Source organism: Triticum aestivum, chromosome 7B (genome assembly GCF_018294505.1).
Source record: "Triticum aestivum cultivar Chinese Spring chromosome 7B, IWGSC CS RefSeq v2.1, whole genome shotgun sequence".
In the NCBI taxonomy this organism is placed as follows: domain Eukaryota; kingdom Viridiplantae; phylum Streptophyta; class Magnoliopsida; order Poales; family Poaceae; genus Triticum; species Triticum aestivum.
In genome coordinates this window covers 577,581,445-577,602,727 of record NC_057813.1, presented here as the reverse complement: position 1 = coordinate 577,602,727, position 21,283 = coordinate 577,581,445, and the positions used below count along the sequence as shown (strand labels likewise).

Below are 21,283 nucleotides of genomic sequence, written 5' to 3'. Positions count from 1 at the left end.
AAGGATAAAAACCCAGAGAGAAAAAACTCGCCCTGCAGCTACATTACTGGGCCGGCCCAGTAGGGCCACGCCCAGAGGCGAGCGAGGATGGGCCAGGCCCGTTACGAGAATGAATTAAAATCCGTCCACCCGCGACCGCGAGTGCACCAGCACGACTCGCCACGACGTACTCCTACGAGCACGACCAAGCCAGCGACGCCCGGGGATCGGACATCGGACAGAGAAGCCGGCTCGCCGCTCGCCAGCCAGCCGCCGACACGTATCCGCCCGGCCGCGCATCGGCAGCGGGATGGGCACGGCTTCGATGCAGAAGAGCTGGCGCAAGGCGTGCGGCGCCATCAAGGACTCCACCACCGTCAGCCTCGCCAAGGTCAACAGCGGCCGCGACCACCTCAAGGATCTCGACGTCGCCGTCGTCAAGGCCACCAGCCACGTCGAGCGCCCGCCCAAGGACCGACACCTCGCAAGTGAGACCACTTCTCCTCTCGATCGTCTTCCGCACACCCTGCTCGCCGGTACGTTCTGACCAGTCACCTGCGCCGCCGCCGCGGGTGCCGTCGTCTTCTTCGTTGCAGAGATCGTCGGCGCCCGGTCGCGCACCGAGGTCTCCCACTGCGTCCACGCGCTCGCCAGGCGCCTCTCCAACACCAGCAACTGGGTGGTACGCACGCTGGCACCACGACGTCGACGCCATTGACAATCTAGACCCTCGCATTGATGGACGGATCGTACTCCCGCAGGTGGCTCTGAAGGCGCTGGTGGTGATCCACCGGGCGCTGCGGGAGGGCGACGGCGGCGCGTTCAGGGAGGAACTGCTGAGCCACGGGCGGCGGCGGGGCCACGCGCTGCAGATGTCCAGCTTCAAGGACGACTCGGGCCACCTGGCCTGGGACTGCTCCGCGTGGGTGCGCACCTACGCGCTCTTCCTCGAGGAGCGGCTCGAGTGCTTCGCGGTGCTCCGGTACGACGTGGAGGCGGAGCGCCTCAGAGCCCCGGCGCCGGCAGCGGAGGGGCAGACTCCTCACACCAAGGCGCAGAGCAGGACGAGGGGCCTCGGCAAGGACGACCTCCTCGAGCAGCTGCCCGCGCTGCAGCAGCTGCTCTTCCGGCTCGTCGGCTGCCAGGTGAGGTTCAGTTCATCGTCGTGTTACTACTGCACATTTTGCACATACAGTTTCTGGAAACATTCGTGTCCAATATTTTCACTGCAGCCCGAGGGAGCGGCGTTCGGGAACTACCTCATACAGTACGCCTTAGCTCTGGTGCTGAAGGAGAGCTTCAAGATCTACTGCGCCGTCAACGATGGCATCATCAACCTCGTGGATGTGGTGCGTTGTTTTCCTGTGGTCTCTGAATTTTCTCTTGTGCTGGATCATCGTTGAGCTCTGACCGTATTGAGCTTTCTATCTATCTGGCCTTGCGCAGTTCTTCGACATGAGCAAGCTCGATGCGATCAAAGCCCAGGACATCTACAGGAGAACAGGAACTCTGGTACACGTGCTTATGAAATCTGCGCTTCTTCTGCATTTTCTCATGTCGAATTGACTGTCCATGTGGATTGAAGCTAATGAGAAATTGCACTTGGAATGCCAGGCGAAGAGCCTGTCTGAATTCTACGAGCTCTGCAGGGGTTTGGAGCTTGCCAGGAACTTCCAGTTCCCAGTTCTCAGAGAGGCAGATACCTACACTCACTTAATTCAGCATTTCATTTGTTTCACTTCAGTTCAAGGAAGTACTCCTTCAGGGGTACAGTACGTTTTATTTTTATGCTAAAATGATTTTATTTTCCCTGTGTTTTCTTCAGCCACCGGCGTCGTTTCTTGTGACGATGGAGGAGTACATCAGAGAAGCTCCCAGAGCTGGCCACGTTGCAAATAAGACCATTGTGAGTCATTAAGCTTAATTAGGAAAGGTTCAATAGATTTTTGAAAAATGTCACGTTGCAAATAAGACCGTTGTGAGTCAGCAGAGAAGCTTCCAGAGCAATTATTTCAATAGAGTTTTCTCTGATCTCAAAAGTGCTTACTGCTTATGAGCTAAAAAAAGGTTCTCAGCTTCAGTTATCACTGAATGAACAAAAATGCCAGTGACATTGTCGTTTGGACTTGACTAATGTTCGACCAGTATTTGACCAAATTTCGCACCGTGTTTGATTGTCTTGATTTCTCTTTTACTGAAACGTAAATATTTCGGGCCGACTGAAAATTCTGGAATTCCGGTGAAATTTACTGGCTTTGCAATCAATTTGGCAGGAGTATCGGCAACTGGATCCTACTGCAGACCAAGAAGAACAACCACCACCTGAACCGCCCCGCGAGGCGACGACCGAAGAACCTGCGGCGGAGGAACCGATGCCGGAGCCCGAAGAGGAATCCCACCCTGCACCTGAGCTCAACGATGAACCTCAACCTACCACCACCACTGCCGATTTCGATTTACTGGTAATCTGCCAACGTCTGTCACTGCATTACATGGCCCTGATGTTTAGCTGATTGCTTATAACAAAGGACGATGAGGTTACTGAATCTGCCGGTGTCTGTGCAGGGTTTACATGAGGTGAGCTCCGCTGCCGCTGAGATCGAGGAGAGCAACGCACTGGCGCTGGCCATTGTAGCACCAGGTAACAGACATGTTCCATGCAGCTGGGCTCTGCAGTCTGAACTTCTTGCTACACTTCCCAGCTCCTCCCTGCTCGTCGTCTCATGGATTCAGTCCAGCAGCCACTGACTGACTCTGCCCCATTCCTCCGTTGCTCAGGTGGTGGTGGCAGCAGCGCGTCTGCGTCTCCTGCTGTTGACATGGATGGATCTTCGGGCTGGGAGCTGGCGTTGGTAGCGGCACGGACCGACATGAGCAGCCGATCGACAGAGATGAAACTGGTACTACGCAAAGAGCAGAACACCGTGCAGCATTTCCATCCATGATGCATGCGACTCTGTCCTCACTTGCGTTGCCACTGACGATGCTTTCTTGCAGGCCGGGGGCTTCGACGGCCTGCTGCTCGACAGCCTGTACGAGGACGCGGCGAGGAGGCAGCAGCAGCAGCAGGCGACCTACGACGACCCTGCCGGGGACCCGTTCGCCGCGTCGACGAGCGTCGCGCCGCCGACCGGCGTGCAGATGTCAATGATGGCGCAGCAGCAGGAGATGTTTGGGATGCCGCTGCCGTTTCAGCATGCTGGTGCCGGTGCTTCTGGGTCTCAGGCCAATCCATTCGGTGACGCGTACTCTGCTATGTTACCCCAGGGGCAGGGCACCCCCTTCCATGGACACGGGAGCGGCAGCTTGATTTGAACATGCATGTATGTTCTGTGTAGAAGAAGTAGCAGCATCCGATAGCTCTGGTTTTAATTGGTATTATATGATGATTGACTAGAATCATTCTGGCTGTGCGCCATCGGATCGATACGGATGATGAATCTTATCTTTACTCTTTTTATCATCTGACAAACCACACCGCTACATTCGTACCCTTATTTTGGGACGGAGGGAGTAGTACATAGCTGTCATCGAGAAAAAGATACTATCACATACATGGTGCATATAATAACCTCAAAAAATAACAGAGCATTCATATGTGCTCACCGTACATAATAGTACGCCCTTCCATTTGAAATAAAACCACGATACTTATTACAAAATGAATTTGAACTAAAACCGCGATACTTATTATGGAACTGGAGTACTACTTATGAAGATATGTACTACTGTAGGCATACTTATAACAGAGCATTCATATAGGCATACTTATTATGGAACCGCACTCATGAACTATGATTTGTACACAAAGTTGTTACCTCTATTTTGTATGATTTTCATGAGGGTCCTACCTACACAAGCTCAGCTACCACCAAATATGGCATGCAAATGCAATAGCCGAACAGCAAACAGACTAATCAACTTGCTTATAGACTCAAGCAATAACTTGATAGGTATCAAGATTATTCTAACTGTAAACATACATACTTCACCGTTACCATATATGACATCTTTCGGTTTCACTAAAAATCACTGTATTGATCATCTTCCTCCTGAAAGATAAGTCATGGTCGTGGCCACAGAGTTGGATGAACTGATATATTGATCAAAGCCTTCATCTCTTCCTGGAAAACTCGGTTGGAAATCTGGGAGCAGCGCATCCTTTCCAAGGTATTGCATAATTAGGCGCATGCTTGGCCTAGCATTGGATACTGAGTGTGTGCATAGAAGGCCAAGCTTTAGTACCAACTCCACCTCCTCCGTTATATAATCTTCCAGTCTTGGGTCTACCGTTGTAAGGATTGCATCGCGTTCCCATGCATGGCGCACACAGTCTTTTAGTAACAGCTGCTCACCAGAATAGCTCACTCCTATCGGATGCTTCCCGCAAGCAACCTCCAACATGAACACACCAAACGCAAACACATCAGTCGCCTTGGTTGCCCTCCCAAGCATGGCCAGCTCAAGAGCAATGTACCCTCGTGTGCCGGCAATGTTTGTGACGTGGGCACCTGTTCCGTTTTCGTGGTTGTGCAACCTTGCAAGGCCGAAATCACCGAGTCTTGCATGCTTGTCTTGATGTCTCAATGTATTACAACTTTCTCCCAATCCTCATGGAGGTAGAAGAGACCGGATGCGATGCCCTTGATAATGTTAAATCTGTAAACCCAATCTAGGTCTTGCCTGTCTTGACCATGCAAAAATCTATCGAGGCTACCATTTGGCATGTAATCATAAACTAGAAGCAGCTCATTTCGATGACGAGAATAACCGAGCAACTGGACAAGGTTGCGATGGCGGAGGTGACCAAGGATCATAATCTCAGATATGAACTCCTTCATCCCCTGCCTGGACTCTGGTGAAACTCGCTTGATCGCAACATTTTGTTTTGAGGTTTGTAGCACCCCTTTATACACCTTTCCAAATCCCCCCTCCCCTAGAAGCATTGCATCATTGAAACCTTTTGTTGCACTGACTAGCTCTTTATATGTGAAAGATGGTGGACCAGCCTCGATTTCCCACTCAAAATTATTCCTTGCCTTCTTTCTAAGAGCATAAAGAACACCACAAATAACAAGCACAATCACCGTGGATATTGTGACAACCGGTACAAGAATGGCCCTAGGGATATGCGAGCGAGTATGTGGTTTTGGCCTAACATCCTCTATAACTTGAGACAAAGATGTGTAGTTCAGTGGTTGAGCCTTCCGAGTTGTATTGAAACTCCAACCAATAATGTAGTGCCTAGACTTAAGGAGGCCGGTTGAAGATGAAAACCCAACATAGAATGAGTTGTTTGCCAACACAGATGTAAGATTGACAGTGCTTGATAGTAGTGGACGTTGAGGCTTATGCTCTAAGTAAGGTGCTAAACTGACACTAATGTTGTGTGAGGTGCCATCATAGTCCACCCATACTTGCATTGGTTGACCACTAGCAAGCTTCAAGGGAGAGAACATACCATTTGATGTGTAGTAACCAGCTGTGTGGGAACTGATAGACACCATGCTGTTTACATCAATCCCAACGTGGTTGTCATCAATATCAGCAAATTGGGGATTCTTGATGGTATCAAGCTCAATAGCAAAGAGTTGATTTGTGCCAGTACCACTGCTCTTCATGTTGGTCAGGCCCAAGTATGGACCCGGGTGGGCATCGAATACAAATTCCACCGTGGATGAAAGTGCAAAGGCAAGCCCATGCGCACTCACCCCATCCTTGCTATCCGGAGGGATGACGAGGAACACAAAGGTTGTCGAGAAAGAGGTAATATAGCCAAACGAGCTCCTAGAGAAAGCCCGTCCACTCCTCTGGGGATCGCTGTTGGTCAGCATAAGTGCTCCGCTCGTGATAGAAGCCACACCATCAAGCCGGAGCATGCCCAAAGGGATGCCATCGCCGTATCTAAAGCCATCTTCACCAATGGCATAGTGCTTGAACACAGGGATGATGAAGAGGAGAAAGAGCACGAGGAAGCGTGGCAACATAATGAAGCAAATCACGTTCCTCTCAGCTGTGATATCTTTGATGAAGCAAGTACCAAAGAACAAACATGCCAAGTATATAGTGCAAGCGTTCTCTCTCTCTCTCTCTCTCATGTCATACATAATACTAGGTCATACCTAATACTGAAGAAAACAAGGGCAAATTGGAAAAGATAAAGAAAAAGAAGGTCCATTGAGCAGGTAGAACCAACCTATATTTTCTCACTAGAGCTCAGATCCTCGTATGGAAGCAATCTAGCTAACTATAGAAACATGCAGCTCGTATGGAGTAATATATGCAACGTTGACTGACTCCCGAAACATAAGTCACACGGCGAAAAACATGACCTACTTTAACAAGTCAATTTCCGTTTTGTGGAAGCAGCTCCTCCTCGCGCGTACCTTGAGGCACGTCATGCTGCCACGGAATTACAATTCATCGTTGTTACTATATGTCCATATCCAATGTTTGCAGCAACGTCAATGCGACAAGCACATGCTGTACATCACACTGAAGAAAAAGTAGCCAAATTTTAAAACGAAAATAAGAAAAAGAAGGGCGTTCGACAGGTACATGCAACCTATATTTATTTTCCTGACCACAGGTGATATTTTCTATCATGTCTGTGTGTCGTCATTGACAAGACGAACATATTGATCCATCAGAGATCAGACCCACCGAACGAATCTATTTATATACTGTATTTGATTAGAGAATGGGGAAACAGTCAAAATTGAGACACACAAGAGTTGAAGGATCATTGAGTTCATATCCACGTTGTTCTACTCGTGAGCTTACAACATGGCCAACCTACTCTTGAGCATGGTAATTATTAGAAATATAGGATAACCTAGAAAATATTCTAACTTGTCGTGCACTTCAAGATGGTTATATAACTTCTATATATATGTCCACGAGGCTCAAGCAATACAACAATAATCAATAAATTTCACCAATTTCCTCTCTATGCTCCTCACATGGTATCACCCTAACCGATCCAAACCCTAGCCACCGCTTCCGCTCCGCACCGCCCCTGGGGCGTTCGGTCTCCATGATCGCTGCCATGGGCTACGCCGCCCTTACATAGGGTTCGTCCGTCGTTGTGTTCACTCTGCCCTAGAGAGTCTTTTTTCCGATCCTTTGACCCAGCTTTCTCTCTCTCGCTGGCCGCTTTGATCGTTTTTTTGGTTTTTTTTAATCTAAGATCCGTTTACGTGGTTCGCCCTGAGGTCTTCCCCGCCGTCGCTCCAACCCGCGCGCTGCCACTGCATCGCCCCTTCGGGCCATAGCATCGCGGCATGCGGTCCACTTTGCTGTCCACGCGCGTTGACTTCTGTGTGGTATGCGCCGCGCCGCCTTCCTAGGCGCGAGACGTCACCGTCCACGCTAGTCTTCGTCACGCTAGCGGGTTCTTCCTCGCCCACTTCGAGCACCTCCGCCGCACTCCTAACTGGTCAGTGAAGATATGGCCGAAGCTCCAAATTAAGGAAATCACAAAAATGCTTGATCTTAAATCTGAATTATTCTGTTCATTCCACATCATCCATCCCTTTTCTCATCACCCAGAGATTCACAACATCCATAAACAGCACCACAAACGATTCGGCAACAACAGTAGTATCCTGAACAATTTCTGCTGCAATTCATGTGCTTTAAAGCCTCAATCCCACACAAATATCCACAAAAATAAACTAATTGTTGGCACTGTCTGCCGCATCGATCATGTTGCCAATCTGATCGCCACGCCATGGTGCGCGATGGCACCTGACAATTGCTCGTCGCCACTTGCTTGACCACGTGAACCATCCAATCCATAAGACAGACGAACAAGTAAGGATCAATCAAAACAATCCAGCACTGACATCATCATAATAGCTCTTCCTAACCAACCATATAAGCTATCCAACCCCTAAGACACATGATATATGCTAGAGAGACCAAATCATAATAACCTAGGCAGACCAAACCAAACACTACTACGGAAAAGGCTAGCAGTAGCGTCGGGTTTAGGTATATCAGTAGCGCGGGGTGGCGTGCTACTGATATGGCGCTACACCTAAAGTTTATCAGTAGCGTGTGCTTGCCCGCGCTACTGCTATACGTGTTTAGCAGTAGCGCTTTTGGTGCGCAACACTACTGGTAGTTACTAGTAACGCGCCTCCCTACCCGCGCTACTACTATTGTTAGGTATTTTTTTTGTTTTATTTTGTATTCATACGCCATTATACAAGTTTTCATACCGTAGCAATTTAGAGATTATTTTTACATCAGAATGAGTTACTACATCATTGGGTGAAAGAACCGCGGACCGCGGATTAGTTTCAAATGCATGGATCCAAAGTGACCAATGGTCACTTTGGATCCATGCACTTGAAACTAATCTGCGGTTCTTTCACCCAGTGACATAATATCTCATCATCATCATCCTCGTCATATCATTAACAACTTATCATCATAATACATCATTGTCATATAACACCTCCTCATGATCATCATTTTTATCAATGAGACATCATATAGCAAGTTGGTCAGTAGTCATAATCACAACTCCTCATCATCATCAACTCTAACATGTTGTACCACATAATAACACATTGTACCTAGGACCTACTTCTCTCTCATAGGACCTACTACGCTCTCTTAGGTAAAATAGCATAAAACAAGATAGGCCCTGACTCTTCATTATGGAGAATGGAGATTATCATGTCTTCAATTCTCGCCCTTTGCCTAATGTTGCTTCCAAGTAGCTCCCTACGAGTGACCATACATTTTTTTCAATCTTTGATTGTCATGTCTTCATTGGTTTTAGAAATCTAATATGAACAGGAGTGATTCGTAGGATGACCTGACCGTATATTCAAAACATCAAGGCGGCCTTTCTGAAACATCAGACGAGGCACACACTCCTGCAGGACTATGTGTTGAAAAACATAGTAATAACTTCGTAGTTAGCAATGTAGTTTAGTTTTAGAAGAATTTATGCAAAAGATGCACAAATGTTGTAATATTAAAAATCTTACCTTGACATCTCCATGGATGTTAGCATAGTTCAACACGTGCACTAGTGGCACATATTGATCATAATGTCGAGGAGTTTGATATTAGATATTGTAATTCTCAAGATCAGTACAAAATGCGACCAGATGATTTTTCTCCTGATAAGTTAACTCAGAGCCATCGGTGTAGTAGGTTCTGTCTACCATCTTCCGCACATTCTTTGAAGAATGAAAACAAGTTGTCAATGGAAATAAGCTGTCAACTATTTTGAAATACACAATATAAATTACTTAATAACTATGTTTGAGAAACTCATATAACAGTAGAATTGGAAGCGTATCAACAAGGACTCAAATGTACAAATTGTCTTTCTCGATGTCAGGATCACCAAGATCCATGGTGACAAGCATACCCTCTTGAAAATCATATATTGCAAAGTGCTTCCCAATCCGGGCAACCAAAATGGTATACGCTCTCAAAATCGTATAGATTTACCTCAAAATTCATACCATGATGGGTCCTTAGGTGATTTTTCTTTGTTTCCATACTCTCATGATCTTCAAAATCCATCCTCTCCAAGACATAACATCTTGCATGGCATGGGATAAGTTAGTCGAATTGTAAAAGACGAAAATTACACGTTGAAGTAGTAAAAGTCGAGCTTAATTAAAAATAACACTTTTCGTCGTAGCGTACCGTTTCAACATCGAAGGCCTCCTGGAGCTTAATGTTGAAGCGCCGACCTTGTACGAAGTGAGGCATGTCGCAGAAACCCCGGTTGTCGCCGCACCAGGAGCACTCCGCGAGACTTTCGTCCGACGACATTTCCTATGTTCATAACTCAAATATTAAACTTCTAAATTCAATTTATGTACTACAAAAACTAAATTAGATCATTATTATTTAGCACGGGTTGACTATCGGTCCGTCGAGTCTTTTTTTGAAAACTCTCAGCTCACATGGTGTATATATTCGACCATTGGTGATGGTCGCTCCTCCCTTTGTCCCCAAGTGCATTAAACCAAAATGTCTAGCACACGGGAACAAAGGAGAAATGACCCCCATGACAACAGTTGGCATTCTTCTTCTCTCATATATGGTGGACACGCTCCTTCACTGATTTTTCGACCGCCGGTGATGGTCGTTACTCCTCCTTCCTCTAGTGCCTAACAAAGGTCTAGCACAAGGAGAAGAAAGAGAAACGACCCCCACGACAACAGTCGGGTTTCTTCCTCTCTCATATATGGTGTAGACTTTCTCCCTTACTCATTTTTTATTATCATGTATGGAGCCTCGATAGACTTAAAGTCAACCCGAAATATCGTTTAATTATCTTTCTAGAAAATCCAGGCCACTTGATATTTCCTACATATTATAGCACAAGTCATGCCAAAATTCACGAAAAAATCAGGCATGACCTTTGCTAAAAAAGGACATATCAAGCGCCTGAAATTTGCCAGAACAGAAATTAATCAACACTCTGGCAAAACATAGGCTACTCGGAGGTGTTACCTGCAAACATGGCCACTTGGGCAAGCACATATCCTATTTGCATTCAAACTTGATGGTCATTGCATTTCAATGGTTGAAAATATCAACAAAAACATTTCAAAATATCTTGTAGGACTCATATTGACATGGAGATTTGGCTAGTCTCACCTCGAGGCCGGAGGGGGCCTGTGACGGGGATGACGACGGCGACGACATGGAGATTTGGCTGCAAAAACAAAATAGTATTCAAAATAGTTCTCTCCAATTTGAGCACTCAAAATAGGAGTAGTTCTCCAAGTTGAGCATTCAATAAGCAAAGCTAAATCATAAAATAAATTAGTATTCAAATTAGCATGCATTCAATAAGCAAAACTAAATCATCTCTTGCGTCCGTACATCATCGAATATTATCACTAATACATCTCGAATAGTCTCATACATATAACCTCACTAATACAGCTAAAACCCTAGCGAACGACGGGTATCGGCCCGGCCGGTGGACACCCAAAGATAAGGAACCATCACAGGATCATAGCTCCAGTGAGATCCCTGAAGAACCTGTCAGGTATTGGAGAACCGGCCCTCCAACGCAACCATGTAGCGACGGACGTGCTCGTCCTCCTCACTGACACATTGACGTACCACCTCCACGGGGTCCTCAAGCCTCCGCACCATCACTGGCCCACGCGACCACCAGCAAAAAAGGTTCGGGTCAACGACGGTCTAGCTCCTCACCAAGTTGCGCCTCCCGGAAGGTAGCACATCCCAGTACCAGCCCGGCGGAGCGCAGTCCCGGACATGGCCCCTTTGATCAAGCAGGCCTCCTCCGCCGAGTCGACGACGAGGATGCGAGATAGGCATCATCGACGTAAATGCGGGAATAATTGCTTTAACTAAAAAAGTAAACTATTTCTATTAATTTTCGTACTAAAAGTAAAATAGTTGTATTAATTCAACTAGTTTAATTAAGCACTTACTATAAATAAAAATAAACTAGTTTTTACTAAAAATAAACTAGTTCAACTAGTTCTATTAATTTTCTTACTGAAAATAAACTAGTTCTATTAATTCAACTAGTTCTTACTAAAAATAAACTAGTTCAACTAGTTCTATTAATTTTCTTACTAATTCTATTAATCACTTAATAAAAAAGAGTAAAAAAACTAGTTAGATGAACTCTAAAATTTAACCCTAACTAATTTGATGAACTCTAAAATTTAATGAACCCTAACTAATTTGATGAACTCTAAAATTTAACCCTAACTAATTTGATGAACTCTAAAACTAATTCTATTTAACAACTCTTGCCCTAATTAGCATCTAATTTGATGAACCCTAACTAATTAGATGAACTCTAAAATTTAACCCTAAGAACCCTAGATAGGCAGAGGTAGGGGAGTAGGAGGAAGAGGGCGTGCTCACCTCGGGCGCCGACGGAGTTAGGGAGGGGCACACGGCGTCAAGGTCGAGGACGGGGTCAGGGTCGGGGCGGCGGGCGCACGGCGAAGGGCGGCAATGTAGGGGGTGATACGTCTCCGTCGTATCTATATTTTTTGATTGTTTCATGCCAATATTCTGCAACTTTTATATACTTTTGGCAACTTTTTATATTATTTTTGGGACTAACATATTGATCCAGTGCCCAGTGCCAGTTCCTGTCTGTTGCATGTTTTATGTTTCGCAGGAAACCCATATCAAATGAAATCCAAACGGGATAAAAACGGACGGAGAATATTTTTGGAATATTTGGGATTTTCCGGAGGAAGAATCAACGCGAAACGGTGCCCGAGGTGGCCACGAGGCAGGAAGGCGTGCCTGGCCGCACTGGATGCGCCCCTGACCCTCATGGGCCCCTCGTAAGGCGGTTGCTGCTCTACTTTGGCCGCAAGAAAGCTAATTTTTGGAAAAATATCTGGGCGAAGATTTTAATCCAATCGGAGTTACAGATCTCCAGATATAAAAGAAACGGTGAAAGGGCAGAGTCCAGGAGCGCAGAAACAAAGAGAAACAGGGAGACAGATCCAATCTCGGAGGGGCTCTGGCCCCTCCCACGCCATGGGAGCCAAGGACCATAGGGGAAACCCTTCTCCCATCTAGGGAGAAGGTCAAGGAAGAAGAAGAAGAAGGGAGGCTCTCTCCCCCTTGCTTCCGGTGGCGCCGGAACGCCACCGGGGGCCATCATCATCACCGCGATCTTCACCAACACCTCCATCATCTTCACCAACATCTCCATCACCTTCCCCCATCTATATTCAGCAGTCCACTCTTTCGCAACCCGCTGTACTCTCTACTTGAACATGGTGCTTTATGCTTCATATTATTATCCAATGATGTGTTGCCATCCTATGATGTCTGAGTAGATTTTCGTTGTCCTATCGGTGATTGATGAATTGCTATGATTGATTTAATTTGCTTGTGGTTATGTTGCTGTCCTTTAGTTCCCATCATATGAGCGCGCGCGTGGATCACACCATAGGGTTAGTTGTATGTTGATAGGACTATGTATTGGAGGGCAAGAGTGACAGAAGCTTCAACCTAGCATAGAAATTGATGCATACGTGATTGAAGGGGGGCCATTATATCTTAATTCTATGGCTGGCTTTTATCTTAATGAACGTTAGTAGTTGCGGATGCTTGCTAATAGTTCCAATCATAAGTGCATAGAATTCCAAGTCAGGAATAACATGCTAGCAGTGGCCTCTCCCACATAAAACTTGCTATCGGTCTAGTAAAGTAGTCAATTGCTTAGGGACAATTCCACAACTCCTACCACCACTTTTCCACACTTGCTACAATTAATTTATTGCTTCTTTATCTAAACAGCCCCTACTTTTTATTTACGTGCTTTTTATTATCTTGCAAACCTATCCAACAACACCTACAAAGTACTTCTAGTTTCATGCTTTTTCTAGGTAAAGCGAACACTAAGCGTGCGTAGAGTCGTATCAGTGGCAGATAGGACTTGAGAGAATATTAATTCTACCTTTAGCTCCTCATTGGGTTCGAGACTCTTACTTATCGAAAGAGGCTACAACTATCCCCTATACTTGTGGGTTATCAAGACCTTTTTCTGGCGCCGTCGCCGGGGAGTCATAGCGTGGGGTGAATATTCTCATGTGTGCTTGTTTGCTTTATCACAAAATAATTTTTATTTGCTGTTCTTAGTTGTTCTCTATCTTTAGTTATGGATATGAAACACGAAATACCAAAAAAATTAGGTGTACTTGCTACTCATGGAGATGGGGAACCTCCTAAAACCCTCGATGCTTGTTATGTGAAAGAAATTATGTACTACTTTGATAATCCTGAGAAAACCTCATTCAATTTTGTTATGGGAGACACGTTGGATCAACGTGAATACTTTAGGGATTATCGCTTGACTCAAAAAGGGAAACTATTATGGAATCAAATTTATATGTTGCGTTGGTATGCTCGGGATCTAGGCTTGAGACATGATTATACTTGTTGCTCTAGGATAAAGTCTCCACACCTTCCCTTTTCATGCAAATTCAATGATAATAAAACCTTGGCTTCTTATGCTAATGGTATCTATTTAGATACATTAAAACTGAGCACATTTCCAGCCCTCTCATGCCATCAGCATCCCAGCCGTCCGATCGTCAATTTTGGGCAATTTCGGCCGTCTGATCAGCTCTAATCACACTTAGGCTCGCTTCCTTCGCTACTAATCAACGCTAGCCGTGTTGGGTCGCTCCTCTTGCAACAATTTTGGGCGCCTGCCACTAAATTGGGATGGGCCACTGCCCCTTCACGTGATTAGCCCACCCCGTGGCCGAAACGACGCATCAATTCACTCGCCTCCCTCTCCCTGACCTCTCGTCTCTCTCTCACGACCTGGGCGAGCGCAGCCGCCGCAATCCCGCAGTTGCTGCACCCACCACCGCCAGGTTTGTTGCTCATCCCCATCTATGTATGCAGTGGGATCCCACCTCCCACATCGACCGGCCCGCTCGTGGGCAAAGGTGCGGATCTATTCCACTGGGCTATGACGGGCAAAGGTGAGAGGAGTAGCAGCAGCGAGTCAAACTGGAACAAGGCGGATGCTTCACACTGTCTTCTTCTCATCTTTTCCAAATGGATGGATGCTAATTCTGTTGGATGGGTAATTGATCTGAGGATTTACGATGTCCAGCTCCGTCGTTGAGGTGCGACCAAGTTGTCATCTGAATGTCGTATATGATTTATCCATGTGATGCTAGGTTTTTTTTTTGGTTCACGCGTGATGTACCTGTGAGTGAACTCTGAACCCTGTTTGTGCTCTGTTTGTTGGTAATTAAATAGATCTAGCACGATGACCATGATGTTGGCTGACCAACCAATCAGTGGACCCCTTGATTAAATTAGTTCCAAGCCCAAGCTGGTACGGATTAGTTAATGAATTCTTAGTAATTTCTTAGATACGTATTCCTTTAGGTTTCATTGAAATTGAATGGTTAATTTCTGTTTTCTCTACTATAGTCTGTTAGCAACTAAATTCTTCAAGAATTTCGGAAATGAATATTGACATTTCTATACAGATATGTGATATTATAGCTTATAAGTAATATACCTATTATGAGCATTACAGACACATTTTCTTTAAAATATCATAATGAGAAGGGGGGAATCAGCTACAGATAGATTCACACCACAGCAGCAACGGGTCAGAGTCAACGCGGGAGGGGGTCCGGACCACCAACAATCGGAGGTGCTCCCGGACCGAATGCCGCAAGTCAAGATCGGAGCTCCGAATGTTATCGAACACCATCTGGTTCCGAGTCTTCCAAACAACCCAAAGGACACAACACATTGCCGTGCTTAGAAGCGGACGAGCCCAGAAGGGGTGGCAGGCGGTGAAGGCACGCCAAACAAATTCAACACAACAATTGATGGGCATGCCGACCGGGGCAAAAAGGGCAGCCATCATGTTCAAGGAAGCCGATCCGACGCAGGAAGCCGCGCGTATGAGTGTTACCGTGTCGCAGAACCCAGACAAACATCTTGACCTTGATGGGCATGAAGCCATCCCTATTGAGGTCATGCAGGGGGAGGTCACATCCTGAAATCAACTAAATTTCCCACATTCAAAGATAACAAATATATGAGTTGGTTTGTGTACATTTAACCTTAATGTTTTGCATCACTACTTATTTACTCAAATTCATAATATATTGCCAAAATAGATGGGCGCTGCAACGCGCGCCATCATGATCTAGTGATTATTATGATGTGGAACAACTAGAAGAATTCGTTGCTTTTATGGGTGCTTATGAGATTGAATCTATGTTTAAATAGTTTGAAGATTTTGATGATTCAGTTTACAGACCTGAAATTTTTGCTATACTTAGATATTGCTATGAAAATTATGAATATAACTCCAATATTGATGCGTTTATTGAGAAAGTCTTCGCTGTCCAAGAAGAGACTAATATTTTGCAGGAGTCTATGGAAGAAGAAATTGATGAAACTGTGAGCTCATTGGATGAAAAAGATGATGAGGAGAGAAAAGAACAAAAGAAGGAAGAGAGGATTGATAACCTGTGCCCACCTTCTAATGAGAGTAACTCTTCAACTCATACATTGTTTAATTCCCCTTCGTGCTTACCGAAGGATGATTGCTATGGTGATTGTTATGATCCCTTTAATTTGTATGAAATATCCCTTTTTGATGATGCTTGCTATGCTTGTGGCCAAGATGCCAATATGAATGATGCTTATGGAGATGAACTTGCTATAATCCCTTATGTTAAACATGAAATTGTTGCTATTGCACCCACACATGATAGTCCTGTTATCTTTTTGAATTCTCCAAAAAACACTATACCGGAGAAGTTTGTGCTTATTAAGGATTATGTTGATGGGTTGCATTTTACCGCTGCACATGATGATTTTTGTAGATATAATATGCATGTGCTTGATGTTCCTACTTGCAATTATTATGAGAGAGGAACTATATCTCCACCTCTCTATGTTTCCAATATGATAAAATTGCAAGAAACTGTTCATACTATGCATTGGCCTTTACTTGGTGTGCATGAATTGTTCTTTTATGACATGCCGATGCATAGGAAGAGAGTTAGACTTCGTTGTTGCATGATATATGTTACTTTGTGCTCACTACTAAATTACAAATCATTGTTAATTAAATTTGACTTTGATATACCTTGGGATCCGGGTGGATCCATTACTTGACCACTATATGCCTAGCTTAATGGCTTTAAAGAAAGCGCTGCCAGAGAGACAACCTGGAAGTTTTAGAGAGTCATTTATTTCTGTTGAGTGCTTTCATAAAGTTTAAAAACAAAAAAATAAAGAGGGGAACCCAAAACTTTTCAAAAAGGAAAGTGAAAGTGAGAGAGATAAGCATTGTTAAAGTGGGAGCTAGCCTTGAACTTTGTTCATGCTCACGGAAACTTTGTGAATCTTGATTACAGAAACTTTTCAACAAAAATAATCATCCCCCTTTACAGTTCCATTGTATTATAAAAATAATGTGCCAAGGTTTGCCTTTAGGATGTTTACAATGCCTGTTGGTTTGTGCGGTGCAGGACAGAAACTTTGGCTGTAGTGCGTGATTTTACGTTTTTTACTGGAACGTCAAATGGTTCTGATTCTTTTTGCAACGTCTTTCTATACAAATATTTTTTTTATAAATTTTGGTAGAATTTTTGGGGTACCAGAAGTATTGTGAATGTTCAGATTTCTACAGACTGTTCTGTTTTTGACAGATTCTGTTTTTGATGCATAGTTTGCTTGTTTTGATGAATCTATCAATTTATACAGTGGATTAAGCCACGGAAAAGCTATATTAGAGTATACACAATGCAAAAACAAAATATGAATTGGTTTGTAATAGTACTTAGAGTAGTGATTTGCTTTATTATACTAACGGATCTTACCAAGTTTTCTGTTGAAGTTTTGTGTGGATGAAGTGTTTTGATCGAGGAGGTTTCGATATGAGGAAAAGGAAGAGAGGCAAGAGCTCAAGCTTGGGGATGCCCAAGGCACTCCAAGGAATATTCAAGGAGACTCAAGCGTCTAAGCTTGGGGATGCCCCGGAAGGCATCCCCTCTTTCTTCAACAAGTATCGGTATGTTTTCAGATTCGTTTCGTTCATGCGATATGTGCAAGTCTTGGAGCGTCTTTTGCATTTAGTTTTCACTTTTCTTTTATGCACCATGCTCGTATGAGATAATCCTTGGTTGATTTATAGAATGCTCATTAAACTTCACTTATATCTTTTGAGTATGGCTTTATAGAATGCTTCATGTGCTTCACTTATATCATTTGAAGTTTGGATTGCCTATTTCTCTCCACATAGAAAACCGCCATTTGTAGAATGCTCTTTTGATTCACTTATATTTGTTAGATCATGGGAATATCTTTTGTAGAAAGAATTAAACTCGCTTGCTTCACTTATATCTATTTAGAGAGATGGCAGGAATTGGTTATTCACATGGTTAGTCATAAAATCCTACATTAAACTTGTAGATCGCTGAATATGACATGTTTGATTCCTTGCAATAGTTTTGCGATATAAAGATGGTGATAGAGTCGTGATAGTTGAGTAATTGTGAAATTGAGAATTACTTGTGCTGAGGTTTGCAAGTCCCGTAGCATGCACGTATGGTGACCGTTATGTGATAAATTTGTAGCATGGGGTGCTCTTTGAGTGCTTTCCTTATGAGTGGCAGTCGGGGACGAGCGATGGTCTTTTCCTACCAATCTATCCCTCTAGGGGCATGCGCAGTAGTACTTTGCTTCAAGGGCTAATAAAATTTTGCAATAAGTATATGAGTTCTTTATGACTAATGTGGGTCCATGGATATACACACACTTACCCTTCCACTTTGCTAGCCTATATTATACCGCACAACCTTCGCCGGTATCATGCACCCATTATATATCTTCCTCAAAACAGCCACCATACCTACCTATCATGGCATTTCCATAGCCATTCCGAGATATATTGCCATGCAACTTCCATCATCATTATATACATGACCTGAGCATTCATTGTCATATTGCCTTGCATGATCGTAAGATAGCTAGCATGATGTTTTCATGGCTTGTCCGTTTTTGATATCTTTGCTATGCTAGATCATTGCACATCCGGGTACACCGCCAGAGGCATTCATATAGAGTCATATCTTTGTTCTAGTATCGAGTTGTAATATTGAGTTGTAAGTGAATAAAAGTGTGATGATCATCATTATTAGAGCATTGCCCCAGTGAGGAAAGGATGATGGAGACTATGATTCCCCCACAAGTCGGGATGAGACTCCGGACTTTATGAAAAATAAAAGAGGCCAAAGAAGCCCAAATAATAAAAAAAAGAGGCCAAAGAAGCCCACCAAAAAAATAAAAAAATAAAGAGAAAAAAATGAGAGAAAAAGAGAGAAGGGGCAATGTTACTATACTTTTACCACACTTGTGTTTCAAATAGCACCATGTTCTTCATATAGAGAGTCTCTTGAGTTATCACTTTCATATACTAGTGGGAATTTTCATTATAGAACTTGGCTTGTATATTCTGATGATGGGTTTCCTCAAATGCCCGAGGTCTTCATGAGCAAGCAAGTTGGATGCACACCCACTTAGTTTTCAGTTTGAGCTTTCATACACTTATAGCTCTAGTGCATCCGTTGCATGGCAATCCCTACTCACTCACATTGATATCTATTAATGGGCATCTCCATAGCCTGTTGATACGCCTAGTTGATGTGAGACTATCTTCTCCCTCTTTATCTTCATAATAACCACCATATACCACATATAGTGCTATGTCCATGGGTTGCGCTCATGTATTGCGTAAGAGTTGAAAAGGCTGAAGCGCGTCAAAAAGTATGAACCAATTGCTCGGCTCGTCATCGGGGTTATGCATAAAGGGAGTATTTTGTGTTATGAAAATGAAGCATGGCCAAACTATATGATTTTGAAGGGATAAGCTTTCTTTGGCTATGTTATTTGATAAGACATAATTGCTTGGTTGGCATTCTTGAAGTATTATTGTTTTTATGTCAAATGATAGACTATTGCTTTGAATCACTTGTGTCTTAATATTCATGCCATGATTAGATTACATGATCAAGATTATGCTAGGTAGCATTCCACATCAAAAATTATCTTTTTTATCATTTACCTACTCGAGGACGAGCAGGAATTAAGCTTGGGGATGCTGATACATCTCCGTCGTATCTATAATTTTTGATTATTTCATGCCAATATTCTAGAACTTTCATATATTTTTGGCAACTTTTTATATTATTTTTGGGACTAACATATTGATCCAGTGCCCAGTGCCAGTTCCTGTCTGTTGCATGTTTTATGTTTCGCAGGAAACCCATATCAAACGGAATCCAAACGGGATAAAAACGGCCGAAGAATATTTTTGGAATATTTGGGATTTTCCGGAGGAAGAATCAATGCGAAATGGTGCCCGAGGTGGCCACGAGGCAGGGGGCGTGCCTGGCCCCACTAGGCGCGCCCCTAACCCTCATGGGCCCCTAGTAAGGCGGTTGCTACTCTACTTTGGCCGCAAGAAAGCTAATTTTTGGAAAAATATCTGGGCGAAGGTTTCAATCCAATCGGAGTTACGGATCTCCGAATATAAAAGAAACAGTGAAAGGGAAGAATCTAGGAGCGCAGAAACAGAGAGAGACAAAGAGACAGATCCAATCTCGGAGGGGCTCTCGCCCCTCCCATGCCATGGGAGCCAAGGACCAGAGGGGAAACCCTTCTCCCATCTAGGGAGAAGGTCAAGGAAGAAGAACAAGAAGGGGGGCTCTCTCCCTCTTGCTTCCAGTGGCGTCGGAACACCGCAGGGGGCCATCATCATCACCGCGATCTACACCAACACCTCCATCATCTTCACCAACATCTCCATCACCTTCCCCCATCTATATTCAACGGTCCACTCTCCCGCAACCTGCTGTACCCTCTACTTGAATATGGTGCTTTATGCTTCATATTATTATCCAATGATGTGTTGCCATCCTATGATGTCTGAGTAGATTTTCGTTGTCCTATCGGTGATTGATGAATTGCTATGATTGGTTTAATTTGCTTGAGGTTATGTTGCTGTACTTTGGTGCCCATCATATGAGCGCGCGCGTGGATCACACCATAGGGTTAGTTGTATGTTGATAGGACTATGTATTGGAGGGCAAGAGTGACAGAAGCTTCAACCTAGCATAGAAATTGATGCATACGGGATTGAAGGGGGACCAATATATCTTAATGCTATGGTTGGCTTTTACCTTAATGAACGTTAGTAGTTGCGGATGCTTGCTAATAGTTCCGATCATAAGTGCATAGAATTCCAAGTCAGGGATGAAATGCTAGCAGTGGCCTCTCCCACATAAAACTTGCTATCGGTCTAGTAAAGTAGTCAATTGCTTAGGGACAATTCCACAACTCCTACCACCACTTTTCCACACTCGCTATAATTACTTTATTGCTTCTTTATCTAAACAGCCCCTACTTTTTATTTATGTGTTTTTTATTATCTTACAAACCTATCCAACAACACCTACAAAGTACTTCTAGTTTCATACTTGTTCTAGGTAAAGCGAACACTAAGCGTGCGTAGAGTCGTATCAGTGGCAGATAGGACTTGAGAGAATATTTGTTCTACCTTTAGCTCCTCGTTGGGTTCGACACTCTTACTTATCGAAAGAGGCTACAACTATCCCCTATACTTGTGGGTTATCAGGGGGGCGTCGAGGTCGGGGTCGGGGGTGGCGTCGACGGCGTGCGGAGGGCGACAGGAGAGCACGCACGGTGGCCGGGCGACGATGGCGGCGACAGCAGACGCGTGCATGTTGGATTT

At 44.3% G+C, this 21,283-nt stretch overlaps 1 protein-coding gene and 1 pseudogene across 1 annotated transcript; one reads left to right on the top strand and one right to left on the bottom strand.

Moving 5' to 3' along the window:
- The first annotated feature begins 289 nt into the window (after positions 1-289).
- LOC123162123 (putative clathrin assembly protein At5g57200) lies at positions 290-3,294 on the top strand. Its single transcript, XM_044579919.1, has 10 exons — positions 290-467; positions 531-661; positions 741-1,124; positions 1,212-1,328; positions 1,426-1,491; positions 1,805-1,885; positions 2,253-2,441; positions 2,545-2,620; positions 2,758-2,879; positions 2,977-3,294. The coding sequence occupies exons 1-10, from the start codon at positions 290-292 to the stop codon at positions 3,292-3,294; spliced, it is 1,662 nt and encodes a 553-aa protein (XP_044435854.1).
- Positions 3,295-4,020: 726 nt separating this feature from the next.
- LOC123158970 (L-type lectin-domain containing receptor kinase SIT2-like) lies at positions 4,021-6,380 on the bottom strand (annotated as a pseudogene).
- Between the last annotated feature and the right edge of the window lie 14,903 nt (positions 6,381-21,283).

Excerpts from the sequence above, each read along its gene's own strand:
- LOC123162123 (XM_044579919.1), top strand. The coding sequence starts at position 290 with ATGGGCACGGCTTCGATGCAGAAGAGCTGGCGCAAGGCGTGCGGCGCC. Across the intron at positions 2,442-2,544 it reads CTGCCGATTTCGATTTACTG|GGTTTACATGAGGTGAGCTC; the intron begins GTAATCTGCCAA and ends GTGTCTGTGCAG. Across the intron at positions 2,621-2,757 it reads GCTGGCCATTGTAGCACCAG|GTGGTGGTGGCAGCAGCGCG; the intron begins GTAACAGACATG and ends TCCGTTGCTCAG.